The sequence below is a fragment of the Podarcis pityusensis genome (genome assembly GCF_964106645.2).
Source record: "Podarcis pityusensis genome assembly, chromosome: 17".
Lineage (NCBI taxonomy): Eukaryota > Metazoa > Chordata > Lepidosauria > Squamata > Lacertidae > Podarcis > Podarcis pityusensis.
Genome location: NC_138042.1, coordinates 4,467,904 through 4,489,008, shown reverse-complemented (window position 1 = coordinate 4,489,008; position 21,105 = coordinate 4,467,904). Strand labels below are relative to the sequence as shown.

The following is a 21,105-nucleotide window of genomic DNA, read 5'->3' as shown; positions in this document are numbered from 1 at the left end:
TTTCTCCAAAGTCTCTGGGGACCCATATAGACAGCCTCCCAAACTGCTGCTGGTATGGCAAGAGCACCCTGTGGTGCTTCTCCCCTTCCTGTCAGAGGAGAATATCAGGGAAGTTGTACCTTCACCTAACACCTAGTAATTAATTATCATAACTGACAGTTTTCCGCTGGTAATTATATAACACCCAGTTTTCATATGGCACAGTTGGGGAGTGTGTGACCCTCCAGATACTGTTGGCCTCCAACTCCCATCAGCTCCAGCCAGAATGGCCAAAGGCAAAGGATACAGGGAGTCCAACAACATCCAGAGGGTCACAAGTTTACCACCACCACCACCTCCTTTATGACTGAAAAACTCTCCCATGCCCTCTCAAGTTGCTGCTTATAATGCCTAAGAAATAATCCAGTATTGCTTGGTTGTGTGTATATCCCTGAAAGGGGTCCCCAGCACTGCTGGTGTATGCAGTGTTATATAATGGTCATTGTATACATCAGATATGGGTATGCGTGACACACCCTGCCCTGGGCATCCTGCCATGGGGCTGCCTGACATTTATTGCAGGGTGGGGGATGATAGTCTCCCACCTGCCATGTGTTAATGCTTGGGGAATTCCACCAGGTTCTCCGGGTTCTGTTTCCGGCGTTCAGATTCAGTCGGTCGGCTGAATCGGAGCAGAAGGAACAGAGGAGAGAGCCCTGGAGTCCTGCTCCTGCACTTACTTTTGTTCCTTTCATTTTAATTGGATCTCAATTCCTCATCCCACTCAGGCTCCTTTCCCTCCCCGCTCCCCACCTGTCTCCCTCTCTGAGCTCCCCGGAAATCTGCTCTTCTGTCCACTTGTCCACAGGGATTAGGCCAATTTCTGTCCCTGGTCTCTGAATTCTTGTCCAGACTTGGCTGCAGACAGTAGCTGGGCCAAGAGGCTGATTGTCCTCTGGCCACATCCCCAAGGTCACCGCAGGTGGGAAGCTCACCAGGCCACTCTCTGATCTTCGCCTCTGGAATGTGGCCAGGGGGATTGCTGGGGGATTTAGGCTCTTTGCTGTACCAGCCGCTGAGCACCCTCCCCCCACCACCCACGTCGGCTCCGCCTTAGCCACTTCATGGGACCAAAATACCCCCTGAGCTCAGCTCAGCTCGGCCTGAGCCCAGACCAGGGATCACATAGATTAGCTTGCTCCCACTGCTGCCCATTCTATGGGGAAGGCAGCAAGAAAGAAGGGGGATGAGGACGCTTGAGACTTACCCTCCTTTTGGAGGCCAGTGGGCTGAGGGAGTGGGCTGGCTTGTGGGACTGGTCCTTGACTCCGAGGATGTATCTCCCCAGAACTCCTGGAGACACGCACCGCCCGCCCCTTCAGCTTTTCCTTCAACACAAGCGATTACCGGATCCTGCTGATGGACCAAGACCAGGAGCGGCTCTACCTGGGGGCACGAGACTTCCTGGTGGCCTTGGATCTTCACAATATCAACAAGGAGCCGCTCATTGTAAGCCCTGCTGCAGAGGGCCTCAAGGAGAGCTGCGCTGCGTCAGAACGAAAGGGGCCACATTGCCCAGGATTTATGGGGTTGGGCTGTGGTCCGCTGGATGCGTCCAGAAAAGGCTGGGTTTGGTTGGTGGGGGTAACATGGGAGGAGGTGAAGAAGAACATGGGATAGGCTGGAGCAGAGGCAGCCAGGGAGATGGGCACCCTGGATTCTTGGCCAAGCTTCAGAAGACAGCTAACTGCAAGTGCGTGAAGGCCTGGCATGGAGGGAGAAATACCTCCACTCTATCAAAGCCAATCCCCATCCTGTTCATCTCTCTCTGTCTCTCTCTGCACAGATTCATTGGCCAGCACTTCCCAGCCACCAGAATGAGTGTCGCCTGGCAGGGAAGGGGCAGAGGGTGAGTCGTAGTTGCTGCTCCACTGCTCTCTTCTTATCACCCTGGGTATCACCTCACAACCGCTAGTGGGGTTTTTGGTCTAAATGCCCCAAATCCCTGTGGAAAGACCATTTGTCTTGTGGCTATGGCTGTCCCTGAATCCATCTGACTCCTTACTTTAGTTTCTTACATTTATATCCCGCTTTTCTTCCATTGTGGAACCTGAGGTGGCATGCATGTGGTTCCCAGGCCCAGACTTGCTTACCTTCAACAAGATGATGTGCCTTCAGGAATACCCCTGGACCTCCCGGGCTTTCTTGTGTACTTCTAAGAACAATATTACCAAAAAACCCCAAAGCTGTTACCTCCATGACATCATCTTTGCTATCCATTGATCCTGCATAGCCTGTGTTTCTGAGCAATGCCCCCCACCAGAAGTCAGCTCCCCTTCCTCTTTATTTTTTGGGGAAGGGACAGGGTAAGAAAATGGGGGTTGAGCCAACTTCTGGCTGCCAGGAGGATGTCTGCCAGCTCATGCCCTGTTTCCTCTTTACCCTCCAGGGCGAATGTTTCAACTACATCCGGCTTATGCAGCCATTGAACCGCACTCACCTGTACGTGTGTGGAACAGGGGCCTACCACCCAGTCTGTGCCCTCGTCAACCGTGGCTGGCGCTCTGAAGTAAGCAGAGAACCTGGATTGCTTCCCGCTGGGAGGAGAGCCACTGCTCAGTGGTAGAGACATGATTTGTATGCCCAAAGGTCCAGGTTCAATCCTTGGCATCTCCAGGTAGAGTTGGGAAGGATCCCAGTCGGAAACCCTGGAGTGTCACTGCCAGTCAATGTAACTCAGGTGTGGGCAACCTATGGCCCCACAGATACTGCTGGGCTATAGCTCTTCTGATCCCTGATCATTGGACATGGAGGCTGAGACGGATGGGTGTTGGCAGCCAACAACATCTAGAGACCCACAGGTTTCCCTGTTGTTGACCATAGTGAGTTAGAACACAAGAAGAGCCTGCTGGATCAGGCACATGACCCATCTAGTCAACCTTCCTGTTCTCCCAGTGGCCAACCAGATGCTTGTGGAAAACCTACAAGCGGGATTCGATCAAAAGAGCACCATCCCCTCCCGTAGTTTCCTGCCATTGGAGTTGAGAAACATTGATGCCTCCAGCTGTGGAGACAGAACATAGCCGTCATGGCCAAGAGCCATTGATTGCCATCTCCGCCATGAATTTGTCAGATTCTCTTTTAAAGCCTTCCAAGTTAGAGGGACCAATTGTACGCTAGACAAATGTACGCTACATACATCCTATACCGCTAAAAAACATTCTGGGTTCTATAGTTTGCTCAGGATTTTTGGGCATTGTAGCTCTGTGAGGGGTGACCTACAGTGCCCAGAATTCTTTAAGAGGAAAGAATGTTCTACAAATGTGTTTTAGTGAGTACACAGCCTTAGTTTAAGGCAGTTACCTGTGTGAGCTTCTGAAGAGAGAGGGTACTTCTGAAAAGGAGAGCAGGTCAAGAGTGGGATTTTGTCCCTCCACAGTTTTGGAAATGAGCTGGGCTTTAGGTTAGGTGTTCAAGGTAGGTTTCCATGCTCATATTCATGCTCTCTTCTTTTTTCATCCCTTCAAAGGAGTACCTTTTCCGCATGGTGCCTCGTTCACTGGAGCCAGGGAAGGGCAAGTGCCCATATGACCCCCGGCAGCACAGCACGGCTGTGCTTGTCAGTAAGTGACTTTGAGTGAGTTTGCATGTGTCCCTGGATGCAACCCTGCTACCAGTTATCTCTATGAAGTACCAGTAGTGTTGTGCATATACATGTATTTGTCTTTTAACTCTTGTTTTTCTTACAAGAGAGCTCTAGATGAGTGTGATCTATCTTGCTTGTCAGCATATAAATGGCCACAGGTTGCCCAATGGAGCCAGAGACCATGTCATTGTGTGTTTACAGCCACCATTGTTTGATGACTTGTCTTTCTCTTGCATTTACTAGACATGCTGCATTAGCTAAGCAGCCAGTTAGCGCTAAACAGCTGATTGGCAGGGAACAAGAAGCTGCTGAGGATGTTGCAGGCCAAGAAGATATTTTCCACTGAGGGGCCATAACTTAGTTTCAGAGCACATACTTTGGAAGTATAAGGTCCCATGTTTAACCACAATTGAAAGGAGATTCAAAAACAGGGTTAGGAGACCCACGTCTAATGTTCTGGATTGCTGTTTCTCAGTTAAGGCAGACAATACTGGAGCAGATGGACCAAAGGTCTACACTCTTGTACCCAGTTCCCTTGCCTTCAGGTTTGCATCGGCTATATGTCTACTTGTGTCTCTGTGTCTATTCGACTAATGCTGCCATTTGCCCCTTCCACCGTTCTCCTCTCCCCAGATAACACACTGTATGCTGGAGTTCATGTGGATTTCATGGGCACTGATGCTGCCGTGTTCCGAACGATGGGGCCTCGACCGGCTGTGCGCACCGAGCAACATGATTCCCGCTGGCTCTATGGTATGAGGCTGATGGAGGTAGCCAGAAGTGGGTGGGGATGAGTGCTGGGATAGCACACTGTGGATAATGGCGAGAATTATGGCTCACCTCCTGTGGCGTGAGTGGCACAGGTAGCGGGGTGCATGTTGCGGCACACCTGGGAGCCTTGCACTTGGCAGTGCCATAGAGGCGAAACCTGCAGCCCCGCCTGCTTCTCCTCTGTTAGGCTGCTGCCTGCCGCTCAGCTCAGCAGACTTACGCCCGTCCTCATCCTCATTATTACAGTGGTGCCTCGCAAGACGAAATTAATCCGTTCCGCGAGTATCTTCGTCTAGCGGTTTTTTTCGTCTTGCGAAGCAACCCTATTAGCGGATTAGCGGATTACCGCTATTAGCAGTTTAACGGCTATTAAAGGCTTAGCGGCTTAGCTGCTAAAAGGCTATTAAAGGCTTAGCGGCTTAGAAGAAGGGGGGGGAGCGGAAAAAAATCTCAAGACTCGCAAGACATTTTCGTCTTGCGAAGCAAGCCCATAGGGAAATTCGTCCTGCGAAGCGCATTGAAAAACGGAAAACCCTTTCGTCTAGCGGGTTTTCCGTCTTGCGAGGCATTTGTCTTGCGGGGCACCACTGTATTTGTGTTCATTTGTCACTTTTTCACAAAAGTGAGTTAAAGCGATTCGTGGCATTAAAAGAAACGTTAAAACTGAGTGTACAAAGAGCAGACTATGAATCTGAATGCTCATCATGCAAAAGGACAGATCCAACTCACCCACCCCGTTGAAAAAATTAGCATTACCCCAATTCATAAGAATATGTGTTATAACTAAAGCAAGCTTTCTCAACCTCGGCCCTCCAGATGTTTTTGGCCCACAACTCCCATGATCCCTAGCTAGCAGGACCAGTGGTCAGGGATGATGGGAATTGTAGTCTCAAAACATCTGGAGGGCCGAGGCTGAGGAAGCCTGGACTAAAGTGTAGAAAATTTCCTAGATGTTGTACTTGGCTTGTTGTGGCACGCTTGCCCCCAAAGGTTGGCAGCCACTGGGCTAAAGTGTTTGCTTGTGCTGCCTAGTGGCGGACCAAGGTAACGGCACTTTTCCCCTCCCCACCAGACCCTGTCTTCCTCCACGCCCGCGTCATCCCCGACAGCTCCGACCACAACGATGACAAGCTCTACTTCTTTTTCCGTGAGAAAGCGCTTGAGGGTGCCGTGGGGCCTGCTGTGCTCGCTCGGGTGGGACGGGTTTGCCTGGTGAGCGACGCTTGGAGTGGGGGAGACACCCACCCACACGGTTGAGTTTTGGCTTGAGGCATGGGGAACCAGGCTGAGAAAGATGGAGCAGGCCGGGGGCTGCCGCCTGAGGGGTGTGTGAGCGTGTGTTTTGCTGGTGGCGATGGCTGTGTCCCCGCTCCTGCAGAGCTAAAATTGCACCTGGAGATCCTAGAAAAGGGTTCCAAATTCTGGGCTGCCTTAAATGTTGCTAAGTCAAGGTCCCACTAGCCTTAGGATTACTGCTTGCTCAATGGGACTTCCCCCCACCCTACCTTTGAATACATCTAAATTTCTTCTAGGGTTCCTCCAACCCCCTGGAGCAAATTTTGGGGCACGTGTAGGGGGAGGAGCTGGGGAGGGAGTCCTGTTGTGCTAGTGGTAATCCACTTACAAAATGAATTAGTTGACTACCATACAGTGTGCTGGATTTAATAACCAGACAATGCTGTACTGTACTATAAGAATTCAGAGGCAGTATGGCAGATGCTGCTGTTGGGGAAATCTAGTGGGAGTTGCCTGATGCCTTGTTTGTAAACTCCCCAAGGAACAGGATAATGGACCAGAACTGTCATTGGTCTGTTCCAGCAGGGATCTGCTTTGGGCCATATCACTCCCTTTCAGCTAGTGAACTCTGCTAGTCAGTGTCAGCAGGATTACAGCACCAAATTAGGCAACTGAGGAATAAAAGGGAGGTGTCAGCATGCTTGGGAGAACCTCAGAGTTTACAGAAGTGCAGGCTATCTTTGGCCGGGCATGTGTTTGTGCGTCAATTAAGAAACCAACACAGAAAAGCTAACAGCTCAATGAACACTCGGTATCTGTTGTTGTTGGGTGATGGTGTGTTGTGGAAGAGAGCACTATTGGCGGGCTGGAACCCTGAACAGGAACGCTCCCCACTTCCACATTACTCTCTGCACTCCCACAAGCACACAGAGATGCAGACACGCAAGCAAGCACGCTGGTCCTGTGCCAGTTGCGGCACATCTGTGCACCATAGCGAGCCTGTGGAAGGTGTAGGTATATGCACAGCCATTCTGGTCTTCGTTGTGCACAGGTTGTGACCACAACTAACTCAAATGTTTTCTTGCAAAATCCCTATTGAAATTCATGGGAGCTTGGAAAAGAGCCCAGATTCCCTCATCCTTTCATTGTGGCTTGTGCAGGGAACTTCCTGGTAGATTGTGTGTGATTAATATTTTGAATTTCCCTGACAACTCACCACATGGCCACTGAAACCCTGTCATGTGATTAGGGGAGAGCCACTACATTCTGAGTTACAGGACATTCATGAGGTTCAAACTGTTGTTCAGGTCTGAAAATGCTCTCAATTACATTAAGTACAGAACCCTACCCAGCGGGGGGGGGAACCTGTTTTACTTAGCCTAGTGATTTGCCCAGCAGCACTTAATAAAGGATGCCTGAACTGGTTACCCCAAATCCTTTCTGTTTTTTAAAAAATAATTTTATTTTTTATTTTGACAAAGTAATAATAATAAATAAAGAATAAAAATGTGCACCCCACCCGCAAGACCATTCCATTGTAGCTATCCAACATCCCAAGATTTCAACACCTCTCTTGCAATGGTTTGACCCCTTTCCATTCTAACAGTACAAATTCTACAAACCCCTTCCATATCTCCTCAAAATCATTTCTCTTGCATGTTCCCCGTCTTACCTTAATAGCACATGTTAATTTATCATAAATAAATAAATAAATCATTAATAAATTTATCCCACACCTCTTTATACCATTCTTCCATTTTATATTCACCTTGCCCCTTCCACTTCCTAGCTATAATGACTTGTGCAGCTGTCAATAAATTTGTGAGCAAGTCCTTCATAGCCTGCGAACTTTCCACCCCATCGTAAATTGATAATAATGCTACCTTTGGACTTTCGGCCAGCTTTTACCCAGTGATTTCTGTTATCTCCTTAAACACCCTTTGCCCTAAAAATTGTACGTATTTATACCCCCACTACATGTGAACTTAATTCCCGGTTTCCTGGCATCCCTTTTACTTACTCTTGTCCCTTTGGCCAGTTCATTTTTATTTTTAAACTTTTCTTCCTTATTTTTCAATAATCAATAATCAAGGTATGGTTCAAAGAAAAGTGGGCCAGACCCATGTGCATTCTTTCTGTAACCTCTAAGTTTTTCCAGTGTGCTGTGAGTGGGTGGTGGGGCCATATATTTATAGCACCATAGAATTGTTGGGACCAAGGACAATCCAGTTCAACCTCCTGCAATGCAGGAATCACAACTAAAGAATCCCTGACAGATGCCCACCCAACCTCTGTTTAAAAACCTCCAAGGAAGGAGAGTCCTTCACTTTCCAAGGTCCACCATAGTTCCTGATTCTTTTAACTGTGTAGATCTTGAAATGGTGCCACTTCAGATACCAGCAAATTCAGGTCACACAATTAAAGTTGATTGTGAAGAGCTCTCCTCTGGAAATTAGTGCTCACCCAACTGTCTTCTCTATGGGTAACAGTGCTATTGCTGAAAAAGAGTTAGAGCAGGGGTAGACAGAAAGACCAAGCTCTGTTGATAGATCTCTGGCTGATTTGCAGTGGATCAGCAAAGGTTTCAGAGGGTACCCTGTTCCTTATTTCTGTGTTCCCCCGCCCCACCCACCAGCCACTATTTTGCACACTGCTCTGATGGGTGGACCTTGATGTTTTGGTTAAAAAAAAGATGCAGTTAAATATTTCAAGCCTGAAGCCTGCCCGTCCCTGGGTTAGAGAATTTTGATCCACCCCCTAATTGAATCAACTAAGAGTCTCCTGCTGCTCTTAGATCTCCAAATCCTAGGGTCTCTGTTTGGCTTTCTCTGCTCCTCTGTGATAAAACTTTCCTACCATTTCCTATTCCATGCCCTCCATGTTCTAATTTTTTTTTTAAGCTTTCTGATTCTTGCTTGCATTCTGGTGTTAAGGCAAGAGGTCCCAGTACAAATAATGGCTTTCTTCATCTTCCAGCGCAGAGGTGGCTGCTGGATCTATTGTTCTTCAGGGGTGAATGAAAGCTTCCCCCTGACCCAATGCAGATTGCAAGTACATCACCCTCTTTTCTAGAATGGGAGCATACTGGTGGCGGGGGAGAACTAAAGCCACCCCCCCCCCCCAATATCCTAATCCAGACTGGGCTCTACATGCTGTCTATTTCTGCAAGAAAAGCTGTGCACTCAGAGACCAAGCATGTGATTCGCTTTGGCCACTGTAGGGATTAGCTGACAGACCCTTGTACATTTCCCTTTTCAGAATGATGATGGCGGGCAGCGCTCTTTGGTGAACAAGTGGACGACTTTCCTTAAAGCTCGGCTTGTCTGCTCAGTGATTGGAGAGGACGGCGTGGAGACTTTCTTTGATGAGCTCCGTGAGCTGCTGTTTTGGAGAGGGATTTTGTTTTGGCGGGGCAGAAATGATTTATGTTGGCAGGGGGAGGTTGAGGCCATAAGGATTTCAGGTTCCACCCTTGGTGCAGAAACCTGAGGCTTAGTGATTGTCTCTGTGTGTGCAGGTGACTGTCAGAGGGTTGAGGCACAGGAGACAGAATTGCACCCTAAGCTCTGGAGAAAGAATTAGCTTGAATGACTTGGATGATGGACTCAAGGGCATCCTGATCAAATTTGCAGATGACACCAAACTGGGAGGGGTGGCTAACACCCCAGAGGACAGAATCACACTTCAAAACGACCTTGACAGATTAGAGAACTGAGCAAAAACAAACAAGATGAATTTTAACAGGGAGAAATGTAAAGTATTGCACTTGGGCAAAAAAAATGAGAGGCACAAATACAAGATGGGGGACACCTGGCTTGAGAGCAGTACATGTGAAAAGGATCTAGGAGTCTTGGTTGACCACAAACTTGACATGAGCCAACAGTGTGACGCGGCAGCTAAAAAAGCCAATGCAATTCTGGGCTGCATCAATAGGAGTATAGCATCTAGATCAAGGGAAGTAATAGTGCCACTGTATTCTGCTGTGGTCAGACCTCACCTGGAGTACTGTGTCCAGTTCTGGGCACCACAGTTCAAGAAGGACACTGACAAACTGGAACGTGTCCAGAGGAGGGCAACCAAAATGGTCAAAGGCCTGGAAACGATGCCTTATGAGGAACGGCTAAGGGAGCTGGGCATGTTTAGCCTGGAGAAGAGGAGGTTAAGGGGTGATATGATAGCCATGTTCAAATATATAAAAGGATGTCACATAGAGGAGGGAGAAAGGTTGTTTTCTGCTGCTCCAGAGAAGCGGCCACGGAGCAATGGATCCAAACTACAAGAAAGAAGATTCCACCTAAACATTAGGAAGAACTTCCTGACAGTAAGAGCTGTTCGACAGTGGAATTTGCTGCCAAGGAGTGTGGTGGAGTCTCCTTCTTTGGAGGTCTTTAAGCAGAGGCTTGACAACCATATGTCAGGAGTGCTCTGATGGTGTTTCCTGCTTGGCAGGGGGCTGGACTCGATGGCCCTTGTGGTCTCTTCCAACTCTATGATTCTATGACTTAAAGCCAGGCGTCACCAGAGAGTGGCCATTGAAATATCTTGGCTCTGTCAACTTCAAGTGGTTCTTGAGGCCATTCCAAAAGACATCTGCCAAGATGCTTGTTGTTCTTAGCATTCCAGGTCAAGGTGGAAGATCCCAGCCCTGTGTATTCCAGTGGCCATTGGGATGAAAAATGTTTTTCTTCATTTGGCCATTTGCAGATCTCCCTAAATTCACTGTGTAGGCAAGGATGGGGATCCTGTGGATTCCCAACTCCCATCAATCCCATCTCCAATGTAAGCAACCTATTTCTCTGGACTTGATCCATTCCTATGACCCTTTGGAAGGAACCCTTGGATTTCCATGTGTGTTCATAGAATCATAGAATTGGACAGTTGGAAGGGATCTGGGGATCATCTAATCCAACCCCTTGCCATGCCATTTGTTCGCTGCCATTTGCTTCAGTATGTCCCCCTAAGCCACAGCACAGATGTAATTGAGAGATACATGCAAGGTATAGGCACCAACTTCTAGGGGCTGAGGTCTATTTGGCTCCCCAAAAAATATTTGAGGGGGCTGCCCCCCTAAAGTTGGTGAGCATTGCCATTCAAATGGTGTCTGTGCGTCTTGTGATTGATTATGCAGGGCAGAGCTTACCCCCCTCCCCCAAATATTTTATTCAGGTTGTCACCCCTGATGCAGGGGGTTGGCCATAGGCTAGATGGGGACTGGAAATCTTTCAGGCACAACCTACCCCCCTCCCTCAAGAAGCTCTGCCTCTTTGTTTCCCTCTTCCAGGTGACGTTTTCCTGCTGCCGACTCAGGACGAGAAGCACCCTCTGCTCTATGGGGTGTTCTCCTCATTGGGGTGAGTGAGCACCCCCTGGTGGGGACAGCTGGGCTTCAGTGTTGGGGCTTAGCCTGCTCAGCAGGCCTTGGGCCTCACACAGGTGTGTGCCCCTGTCTCCCTTCTCCCTTCCTCCAGGTCCGTGTTCCGTGGCTCTGCGGTCTGCGTTTACTCCATGGCCGACATTCGCACAGTCTTCAATGGGCCCTTTGCCCACAAGGAGGGACACAACTACCAGTGGGGCCCTTACACAGGACGGGTGCCCTACCCTCGCCCTGGAGCTGTGAGTCACCAAGGCCTCTCACTCCCCTAATGTGCTATTCCCCTCAGCGCCTGGATTTCACTGTCTGCCTCCCTTTTCTCCTTCCCTAAGCTCCTTGCGATTTCTTCCTTATATTTACCCCCTCTCCTGCTTTACACTCAGTTGTGTGTTTCCTTTGCATTATGGGTACAAAGAAGGTTAGCAGGGTAGGGTGGGGAAAGCTGGACCCCTACAGTTCCCCCCACCCTGGCCAAGACTCTGACTCTGCTACCTGGCTCTCTTTCTCAGTGCCCAGGAGGAACCTTCACCCCAGGGCTTCGCTCCACACGTGAATTTTCAGACGAGCTGGTGACGTTTGTGCGTGCCCACCCTCTGATGTACAATGCTGTTTACCCACTGCAGCGCCGCCCCCTGCTTGTGAGGACCAATGTGCCTTACAGCTTCACCACCTTGGCCGTGGACCTAGTGGATGCAGTGGACGGGCGCTATGAGGTTCTCTTTCTTGGGACAGGTAAGTAATGGGTGCTATAGTTGCTGGAGAGTGCTTAGCTAGGGATGCTTTCTGACATTGTCACTCTTCAGCCACTCCCACAGGCTGTGGTGGAAGTCACCTAGAAAACTCACCTCTTGACCTGTTCTTGTTAAAGGTGCTAATAGGTGCTTCAAGTGCATATTGAATACCACTGAATTCCCAGCTGTGACCTGAGTGACTTTTCTTTTTCTTAATTTCCCCGGCTGAATGGGAAAACTGTGACTCTCCAGATGTTCTCAGACTACAACTCCCATCATCTCTGACCATGCTGCTTGGGGCTGAGGGGAGTTGGAGTCCCACAACCTCTAAAGTTCCCCATCACAGGTTCCCCATCCCTAGCGTAGTGTTTTGAAGGTAAACACCAACACCTTTGAAGTTGTCCCTAAATACCGTCCACAAGCAACCAGTTCAGCTCTTTGAAGCACTGGAGTAAAATGTCCTCCATAGCTTCTGAAGGAAGATGTCTGGGTCTTCTTCCTCCAGACCAGGGCACAGTGCAGAAGGTGATTGTGCTGCCGAAGGAACAGGGCAACTTGGAAGAGCTGACCCTGGAGGAGGTGGAAGTATTCAGGGTGAGTGAACACGTGGCTCCCTGTTGTTGCTGCCCTAACACTGCCACCTGTCTGCCCTTCTCAACGTTGGCCTCTCCTCTTTTTGCCTTACAGGCTCCAGCGCCTGTGAAGACCCTGTGGATATCCTCTAAACGGGTAGGTGGTTGAGGTACCTGTTGCTGAGGAGCAAAGTAGGAGATGAGCACTCTGGGTCGCTGCTCTGACAGGGGTGCAGGTACCTGAAGGACCTTGTGGGCTTAGTCCTCCAACTCTGAGAAGGGAGGTTAGGATTCCGCTGCTGTTGTGCAGAGGCTGAAGACCAGGCTTCCTCTTGTAGGAGGCAAGCGGGTGGTCTTGCAACAAAAGGACAAATCCAGGTTCCCATTCAGCCGCTGCTCTCTCCTCTCTGCTCTGCAGCAACAGCTGTACGCCTCCTCAGACGTGGGGGTCTCCCAGCTGAGCCTCCATCGATGCCGCGAATACGGTGAAGCTTGTGCCGATTGCTGCCTGGCCAGGGATCCCTATTGCGCTTGGGATGGGCAGCGCTGCGCACGCTACAGCCACACAGCCAAAAGGTAACATCCTGAGAGTGCTAAGTTGGGAATGCAAATGCCAAGGGAAGGAGGGAGGGAAGCGTGAATGTAAGGAGAGCCTGCAGGTTGGATCAGGGCGGTGGTCCATTGAGTTGAGCGTTCTGTTCTCACAATGGCCAACCGTGTGCCTGTGGGGAGCCCCCAAGCTGGACCACAGCAATTCAGAGACATACTTCCTCTGCCAGTGGAGGCTAGCAGCCACTCCATGGATTTGTCTAATCATCTTATAAAGCCATCCGTGTTGGCGGTGACCATCACTATATCTTGTGGGAGCGAATTCCATTCCAGGGGTAGGGCTTGCTCTTTGCTCTGGCAGAGGCACCCGAAAACACCACTGGCAAGGGAAAAAGAAAGAGTCAGTTCCTCCAAGGCCACTTCTACGAGGGCTATTTACTGCCCTCAGGTCTGATCCCTGAGCAAAAGTACAGTGGTACTTCGGGTTACAGATGCTTCAGGTTACATACGCTTCAGGTTACAGACTCCGCTAACCCAGAAATAGTACCTTGGGTTAAGAACTTTGCTTCAGGATGAGAACAGAAATCGTGCGGTGGCGGCGCGGTGGCAATGGGAGGCCCCATTAGCTAAAGTGGGCTAAGAAAAGTTAAGAACAGTTTCAGGTTAAGAATGGACCTCCAGAACAAATTAAGTTCTTAACTAGAGGTACCACTGTAATGTGTGACTGGCTGTGGCAGGAGCATCCCTGGCTTGGCGGTTCTCTCCTCCACTCTCAGATTGGTCTGGGCTGCTCCGAAGTGGCTTCCCCAGCCCCCCTGCTGCCACCAATACTGAGATTTCCTCCCCTCCCAGCCTTGCCCTATTTGCCTGTGGTGTGTCCCTCCAGTGTGGACAAAGGGCAGAGAGCAAGGCAGCTTGTTCTAAGAGGAGGGTCTGCATGTGGAAACTTGACTGAAAACTATTTTGTTCAAATAGAAGCAGCCTTGAAGCACTAAACTGAAGGGGGGCAGGATGAGTTGGTTAAATCAGGGATGGGGCATCTGTGGCTCTCCAACTCCCATCAGCCCTGGTCATCATGGCCAATGGTCTGGGATGATGGGAGTTGTAGTGCAACAGCATCTGGAGGGCCACAGGTGCTCCATCCCTGGCTGTTAAACAGAAAAATAATAAGCACCATGATTGATGGGACATGGGTAGTGCTGTGGGTTAAACCACAGAGCCTAGGACTTGCCGATCAGAAGGTCGGCGGTTTAAGTCCCCATGACAGGGTGAGCTCCCGTTGCTCAGTCCCTGCTCCTGCCAACCTAGCAGTTCGAAAGCACATCAAAGTGCAAGTAGATAAATAGGTACCCTCCGGTGGGAAGGTAAACAGTGTTTCCGTGCGCTGCTCTGGTTTGCCAGAAGCGGCTTAGTCATGCTGGCCACATGACCCGGAAGCTGTACGCTGGCTCCCTTGGCCAATAAATCGAGATGAGCGCCGCAACCCCAGAGTTGGCCACCACTGGACCTAATGGTCAGGGGTCTCTTTACCTTTACCTATCATCATGATTATGGTTGGTCGTTGTTTACTAATTTCCCTTAGCTGCTCAAAAGAAAGTCTCAAAGAAGTCTCCTGGGTTGGAAAAGGGAATGAGTTTGACCTCTTCCCTCTCATTTAGGAGGAGCCGCCGTCAGGACATCAAACATGGTGACCCTTTGCGGCAGTGCCGGGGCTTTAATGCCAAAGGTAAGTTTTCACAGCACCATCCCAGCCTTATTCTCCAAGAGTTTGTCTAATCCTTTTTTTAAAGCCATCCAAGCTGATGGAGATCCATAGTCCATAGTCCAACTGTGTGCTGTGTGAAGAAGTGCTTGCCAACAAATGTGCCGTTTCCCTTAACGCAAATGCTGACAAAATTTGGCAAGTCTCGGGAGGGCTGCGTGGAATGGGAAGTCCGGCTCCTCTGGGGATCAAAAGGCAGAGGCAGGCTCAGTTCCTAATTGCCACAGGAGGAAAGGGTTATCTCAGATGCTCAGACCAGGACATGCCTGCTCAGCACTCTCAAAAGAAAAACAAATCCACTGCTTCTGCAAGGAAGGTAATGTAATAAAGGTTGAGAGAAAACTCTCTGTGGTTTGGCTGCTGCAGCAACTCCTGGCTTTATAAAAGCCAGCTCTGTTGCTGAATGAAGAGGCCATAGCACATAGGATGAATACAGAAGGTGTCAGAATCAATCCCTGGCATCTACAGGTTTTTTGAAAAGAAGGGTTGGTTTAGCAAGTGATGGGCAAGACTCTTGGCTGAGACCCTGGAGAGCTGTGGCCAGAGTACTATACTGAGTTGGATGGATAAATATTCTGACCTGGTAAAAGGCAGCTTCCTTTCCCCCTGAAAGTAATGTAATTCCAATTTAGAAGGGTAGGATTGCATATGCTGTGTTAAACATAATGAGGATTTAGAAGATAAATTTGAAGGTATTTCTCCTCTGCATTAAGTGTCAGAGGACGATCTAGATTAGAGATTGGTGGGGGTGGGAAATGAACTGAATTGACCATTTGAGGACTTACTAGTGCAGGGGAGATGGGTGCCAGGATCTTCAAAAGGGGAGCACAATGACCTTCTAGTGGATTAGGAATGCAGAGTGGGATAATGCTAAGAGCCAGCACTGGGGTTGTGCAGGGAAAAGTGGCATGGGCAAGCAATGTGATCTCCACACATGGGAAGCATTTGTCTAAGTTGGCACGAAGCCCTCCTGATATCTCTGCCTGGCCTTCAGGAGTCTTCCCAGGCCACTTTTGATACCCCTTTTGTGCTTTTGCCTGGTGGGAATGTGTCCTTGGAGCGTGAGAACTCTTGCTTGCTCAGATAAAGTATGGAGAGAGGTCAGGTGGAGGTAGAAATCTTGTCTTTTGGCTGGCTGGAATGTAGTCCGTTGGCAAAAGTAAGCATCTCCGCCCCCTTTGGCTTCTGTCACTGCCAACCACCAACAAGCCTCCAGAAGGTTGGCCATGGGGGAATGAAAAAGATTCCCCACCCTTGTGAGACATAAACATTACTACCCCTATGCATGATACTCCTGTAATGGAAGAGTAATTCTTGCACAATGGCAAGATGGGTTGCCCCACAAGAACTGCTGTGAGTTACCAGAAGAAATGCCACCTGTGATGGGTTGTGTATGCTGGTTCTGAAAGAGAGTCTTCCTCTCTAATAAAGTTACAAGGTGCTCCAAACCTGTGTTTCTGTTTCATCCTTTTGGTGACAAAGGTGAAAGATGGGAGAATCTTTTAGAGTCTTGTTTTTTAATTGTTTATTTTGAATAATCTGCTCAATTTCTTTGTTAAAGACCCTTGAGGCCATGGAAATCTTATAGAAGTGTAAGAAGAGCCCTGCTGCTTCAGAACAAAGGTCCGCCTAAGTCTGGCATCCCAGTCAGATTCTCCTGGCAAACTGGCAAGCAGAGCATGATGCCAACACAGCTCCGCTGCTTGCCCCACAGTAGTTGAAATTCAGCCTCTGAAAGTGGGTGTTCCATATAGACCTCATGGCTAATAGAGCTCATGGAGCTACATCCTCTGCGACTTTGGCATAAATGACTTTAAAGGAGGATTAGACAGTGGCCTTCACCTTGTTGTGAGGCAGTGAATTTCATAAACTAATGATGCGCTGGTTGAAAAAAGTGCTTATTTTTGTCTGTCCGGGGATCTGCTGCCCATGAATTCCATTGGGTGGCCTAATGTGATGACAGAGGGAGAAAAACCTCTCTACCTACAACATGCGTAATTTTATGAACCTCTGCTGTGGTTCCCTTAGTTGTCCTCCTGCATTGTAAGCCACGAAGCAATCAGACACTTTAGGCTTGTAGTGATGATGCTTTAGCCCCTTGATCATCTGAGGTTATCTTTTTCTGCACCTCTTCCAGTGCTGTGCTCTGCTGAGGTGGGTTCAACTAGGACTGTATGCTGCTCTATCCTAGTGACCTCATTGCTACTTAGGTGTAGTCTGCCTCCTTCCCTCCAGACAAATCTTCCTAACGATTTGAGGGTGGCCTGGTGGGTCCACAGGGCTTTGCTGAAGTAGATTCAGACTGATCAGCAATAGTCTGGGGCTCAACACAAAATCTTCAGTACCTTTGACACAGGGAATTTCAGCCACAGTAAGTGGTATTCATATGTAGCACACACACACACACACAACCTTTATGTACCACCAACCTCTAAGCAGTTTGCAAAAAAAAAGTACAAATATGGCAAATATGGCACCTATGGCAGTGCTAATTCTGCAGATCAAAGTGGTCAAGTGGGCATACATGGTGTGATTCCACAAGTAAATAGTTGTGTTGCACAAATCCACACACGCGCCCTTTTTCATATGAACACTGGTACATGTGTAGATACGGCTTGTGCCTATGTTCAATGTGACATGTGAACAACCCTCTATTCCCAATACCTTAATAATGTGAAGAGAGCCAGCTGCATCATGCCAATGGGGCAGCTAGCATCCTGTTTTCATAGTGGCCAACCAGATGCCTAAGGGAAGCCCAAAGGACCTGAGCACAACAGCCCTCTGCCCAGCAAATACTTTCCCCCTTACACACTTCCTTATGTTATTATTCCTTGTGTTAATATCTAGTTCCTTGTGTTCAGTCTAGTTCCAAGATGTTTGGGAGGGTTTATAATTTTTTTGACAGGGGTTAGTCAGATTGCTTACACCTATGCAGCTCTTGGGCTTCCCTGCTTATGAAGAATACCTGAGGGACATCATCGCAGAAGGAAAGACAGTCTACTTTAGAGGCAACAGAAGAGAATGGGGCTAACACTATCAAGGCTTATCGTCAGGAAGGCTTACTAAAAGCCTACTCCTCTTGCCAACTGAGTAGAAGCACTTGCCAAGTCATTTCCTTTCTTATTGTTATCAGTGGCAGCTTCTGACCAAGATTCTTGCAATTTATTTACTTTTTCCAAATAAATTTGTCTAAGGCTGGTCCTAGACGTTTTGGTTCCTGAGGCAAAGAACAAGATGGTGTCCCCTGCTCCTCACACACAAACAGATTGGGGCTGAAATTGAAACAAACTTAGCACTAGCAATGGGACAGTATCTTCCAGTTTAGAGGTTGCGGGATAAGCCTTAGGCCACACACAGCTCTGGTTGGCAACAGGGGGTAATGGCTGATGTTCTCAGGTGGAACATAGGCAGGCACTGCTGCAGAACACACACTTGTTGCCTGCGATGATTGCCCGCCTCCGAGTGAAATCACTGGTGGAAGAATGTGAGATGCAAAGGTTATCTTGACTGATGCCTGTCTTCATGTTAGTGTTTCCAGAAATACAACTGTTTTAGTCTGTTTCAGCAAAGACAACAAACGTTTTGTGGCACCTTAAAGAGAAATACTTTATTATGGCACAAGCTTTGATGGACTCAAGCCTCCTTCCTTAGATACAGTGGTCATTTTTGGTGTACTTTGCTTTTGGAGTGTGGAAACTGTCGCAATGGGCAAGGCCTTCTCAAGGAATAGGAATGGAGGAATTGTGGTCCTCCAAATGTTGTTGGACTCTAACCCCCATCAGTCCCAGACAGCAGAGCCAATAATGGGAGCCAGTGATGATGGGAGTTGTAGTGCAGCAACATCCAGAGGATCATAGGTTCCCTATCCCTCTTGTAGTGTGGGATTTTGCACCTCTAGGCCAGCTCTGAGAGGATTTGGCTGTGATATCAGTCATGGTCAGGATGTGTTAGTTGCTAACTCAGTGGCTGACAGTTTCATCAATGGGAGAAATGGTATGCAAAGCTTAATTTATTTTAAAGTTGTTTTGTACTTTCCCTGGAGAATGTTTCTTTATCACTAGCCTGCCCCTTTAGCACAGTCTCCTGGGCCAAATCTTATGCAAATTGTGGCAAAGCAATCTACCTTTTAAGCCAGATCAGGATGGTCAAGATGTAATCATACAGAGTTTTGCTGAAGTGGTGTTTCCAGCTTTACTCGCTTTCCTGCCTTAGCTGGCGCTTGAGTGGGGCTGTGAGATTGTGAACATCCAGTTACTGCTTTGTCAACTGTACTGCAGGATCATCTCAAGCTTGGTAGGTTTGAGGATCACAGGAATCTCAGCTATCAAAGCAGGGTGTGTGCGCTAGTACTTCTTGCTATTCTCAGCTTATCTGAAGGTTAAATTCTTCTATTAAATTCTTGGATATCAGGAATTTCTAAGTGTTGCTTGCTTGCTTCTTCTGGCTGCAGGAGTGTGTTTTAGTCATATGTTTTATCTTGGGTATACTAAAAAGATGCTACATCAGTTCCACAATGAAGGCATTCCCTTATCTCAAATTGGCAGTGAACACTTCCTAAGAGCTAACTCTGTACATCCCTGTTCCTGGACTTTTCTACATTAATTTGGCAATTTTGGCAGTCTTCCTGCATTGTGAGGTGTGGTATCATTGGTAATGGTTGTCATTCCTCTTGTCCTCCACTTCAGAAATTAGAAAAGTTGGAGAGGGGAATGAAAGGCATTTTTGATGGCCCAGAAGATACAGGATACAAAATGGAGTCTAACTAAAAGGAAGGTGGGCTGAAATGTGGTAGGCAAATTTAGTCTCCATAGCATTTCTGATCTCTAATAGGAAAGCAGCAAATTTCTGTTTTTTATTTAATTTTTGTAATTTTTGCAACTGAGGATATGTCCCCATCCAAAGCAACACATTTTTAAACAGATATGGTGGGTATTTTTTGTCCATGATTAGCCTCTGTTGAAGTTGTGACAAAGGACTCTCCTAAATTTTTGTAATACTGCTTGAGCCTTACTTACACTTTGGTCCAGAATCCAGCACTAGCTCTTTTCCTAGTGACTGACTTGGCTGCTCAGCTCTGTCACATTTAATGCAGATTCAGCAAAGTGTGATCTCCCAACGTATTTACTGCTTGCCAGGTGGTTGGCAGCTTTACTAATCCTCCATTGGAAGACTTATTACGATGTATCTAAATCAGGCATAGGCAAACTTGGCCCGCCAGATGTTTTGGAACTACAACTCCCATCATCCCTGAAAGCTGGTCCTGTTAGCTAAGGATGATGGGAGTTGTAGTCCCCAAACATCCAGAGGGCAGTTTGCCCATGCCTGATCTAAATCAAAGGCACCATTGGCTTGTGTTTTTTGTGGGTTCTTGAACAACTCATTCCTATCTGTTGGAAGCACTGGAGAATGAGGGCTGCTTGTAGGCGTTCAGTAAGGCATCACTGGTGTGATCCATAGCTCCTAATGACCGAAGTGCTTTTAATATAGTTCATAACATGCTGTTACGGCTTTAGATAACTGAACCCACACCACTCTCATCTAACAAGACTGGGATGAAATTATGTTGACTTTTGAAATGTCTAGCAGAAAAAAGCATTGGTCCTCCTGGGATTTATATTCCCAACCATTGAACAAGCTGATCTGGTTGGGCCTCTCATTAACTGAGCTCATTGCTTTGCTTTTGAAGACTTACCAGGACTTGGCCCTGTCTGCACATCTCCCTCACAGGTGCAGAAGTGCTCTGTTTTGTGCTAAGCTGTAATGCATGTCATTTTACTGCCTTTCCAGGAGCACTGCCTATATTCTACTCAACGTAGGTGTAGCCTAAAACTGGCTGTGCTGCAGGTAGCTGTACTTAGTCATGGTGCCCAGTTCCAAGGCTGTGGGGAATTCCTACTGCTATCTCTAACTACATGGAACAGAGATGAAGCTTTGGGCAACACAGATGTGGTGTAGGCATGGGGGACTGGGTGCTGATTGCTGAATTCTTGAGTTAACTATTTCTGCAGCAACAATTCTGGAAAAGCAAACCTATGTGCTAACCAAGTAAGACAAACTTGCAGAACATACAGAATTACAGTGGGGTTATAACACTCAACAAATCCTGGACTTATTTGCAAACTTTTTCTTTTTTTTTACAGTAGAGCAACAATTACATGAGCAGATTCAATATGGACTAGAAGGCGGAAGTGTATTCCTAGAGTGTGAACCACGATCTCCCCATGCCTCCATCAAGTGGCTTATGCAAGCTGATAATTCTGACAAGCGCAAGGTGGTAAGTCCCTCATCCTGAATAACCTTTAGCTATGAGTGTGTGGACTGTGGAGATGTTTCCTGCTTGGCAGGGGGTTGGACTCGATGGCCCTTGTGGTCTCTTCCAACTCTATGATTCTATGATGTTAAACTTTTTCGGGGGGGGGGGGGAGTAGTCACACTGACATTTGTCTTAAAAAAAAAAAGCAGTCTGATAGCATCTCTGACATGAGGAA

At 48.0% G+C, this 21,105-nt stretch overlaps 1 protein-coding gene across 1 annotated transcript in view; it reads left to right on the top strand.

Moving 5' to 3' along the window:
- LOC308467121 (semaphorin-3F-like) overlaps positions 1 to 21,105 on the top strand; it is a gene marked incomplete at its 5' end in the record, with an annotated part of 32,896 nt that overhangs the window by 9,591 nt on the left and 2,200 nt on the right. Inside the window, 15 exons of the mRNA XM_080988542.1 lie at positions 1,328 to 1,488; positions 1,826 to 1,888; positions 2,429 to 2,548; positions 3,509 to 3,602; positions 4,259 to 4,378; positions 5,469 to 5,608; positions 8,891 to 9,005; positions 10,914 to 10,983; positions 11,101 to 11,245; positions 11,513 to 11,735; positions 12,240 to 12,328; positions 12,422 to 12,463; positions 12,725 to 12,882; positions 14,514 to 14,581; positions 20,758 to 20,891. Coding sequence (XP_080844668.1) covers positions 1,328 to 1,488; positions 1,826 to 1,888; positions 2,429 to 2,548; positions 3,509 to 3,602; positions 4,259 to 4,378; positions 5,469 to 5,608; positions 8,891 to 9,005; positions 10,914 to 10,983; positions 11,101 to 11,245; positions 11,513 to 11,735; positions 12,240 to 12,328; positions 12,422 to 12,463; positions 12,725 to 12,882; positions 14,514 to 14,581; positions 20,758 to 20,891 — 1,742 coding nt within the window. The remainder of the gene's footprint in view (positions 1 to 1,327; positions 1,489 to 1,825; positions 1,889 to 2,428; positions 2,549 to 3,508; positions 3,603 to 4,258; positions 4,379 to 5,468; positions 5,609 to 8,890; positions 9,006 to 10,913; positions 10,984 to 11,100; positions 11,246 to 11,512; positions 11,736 to 12,239; positions 12,329 to 12,421; positions 12,464 to 12,724; positions 12,883 to 14,513; positions 14,582 to 20,757; positions 20,892 to 21,105) is intronic.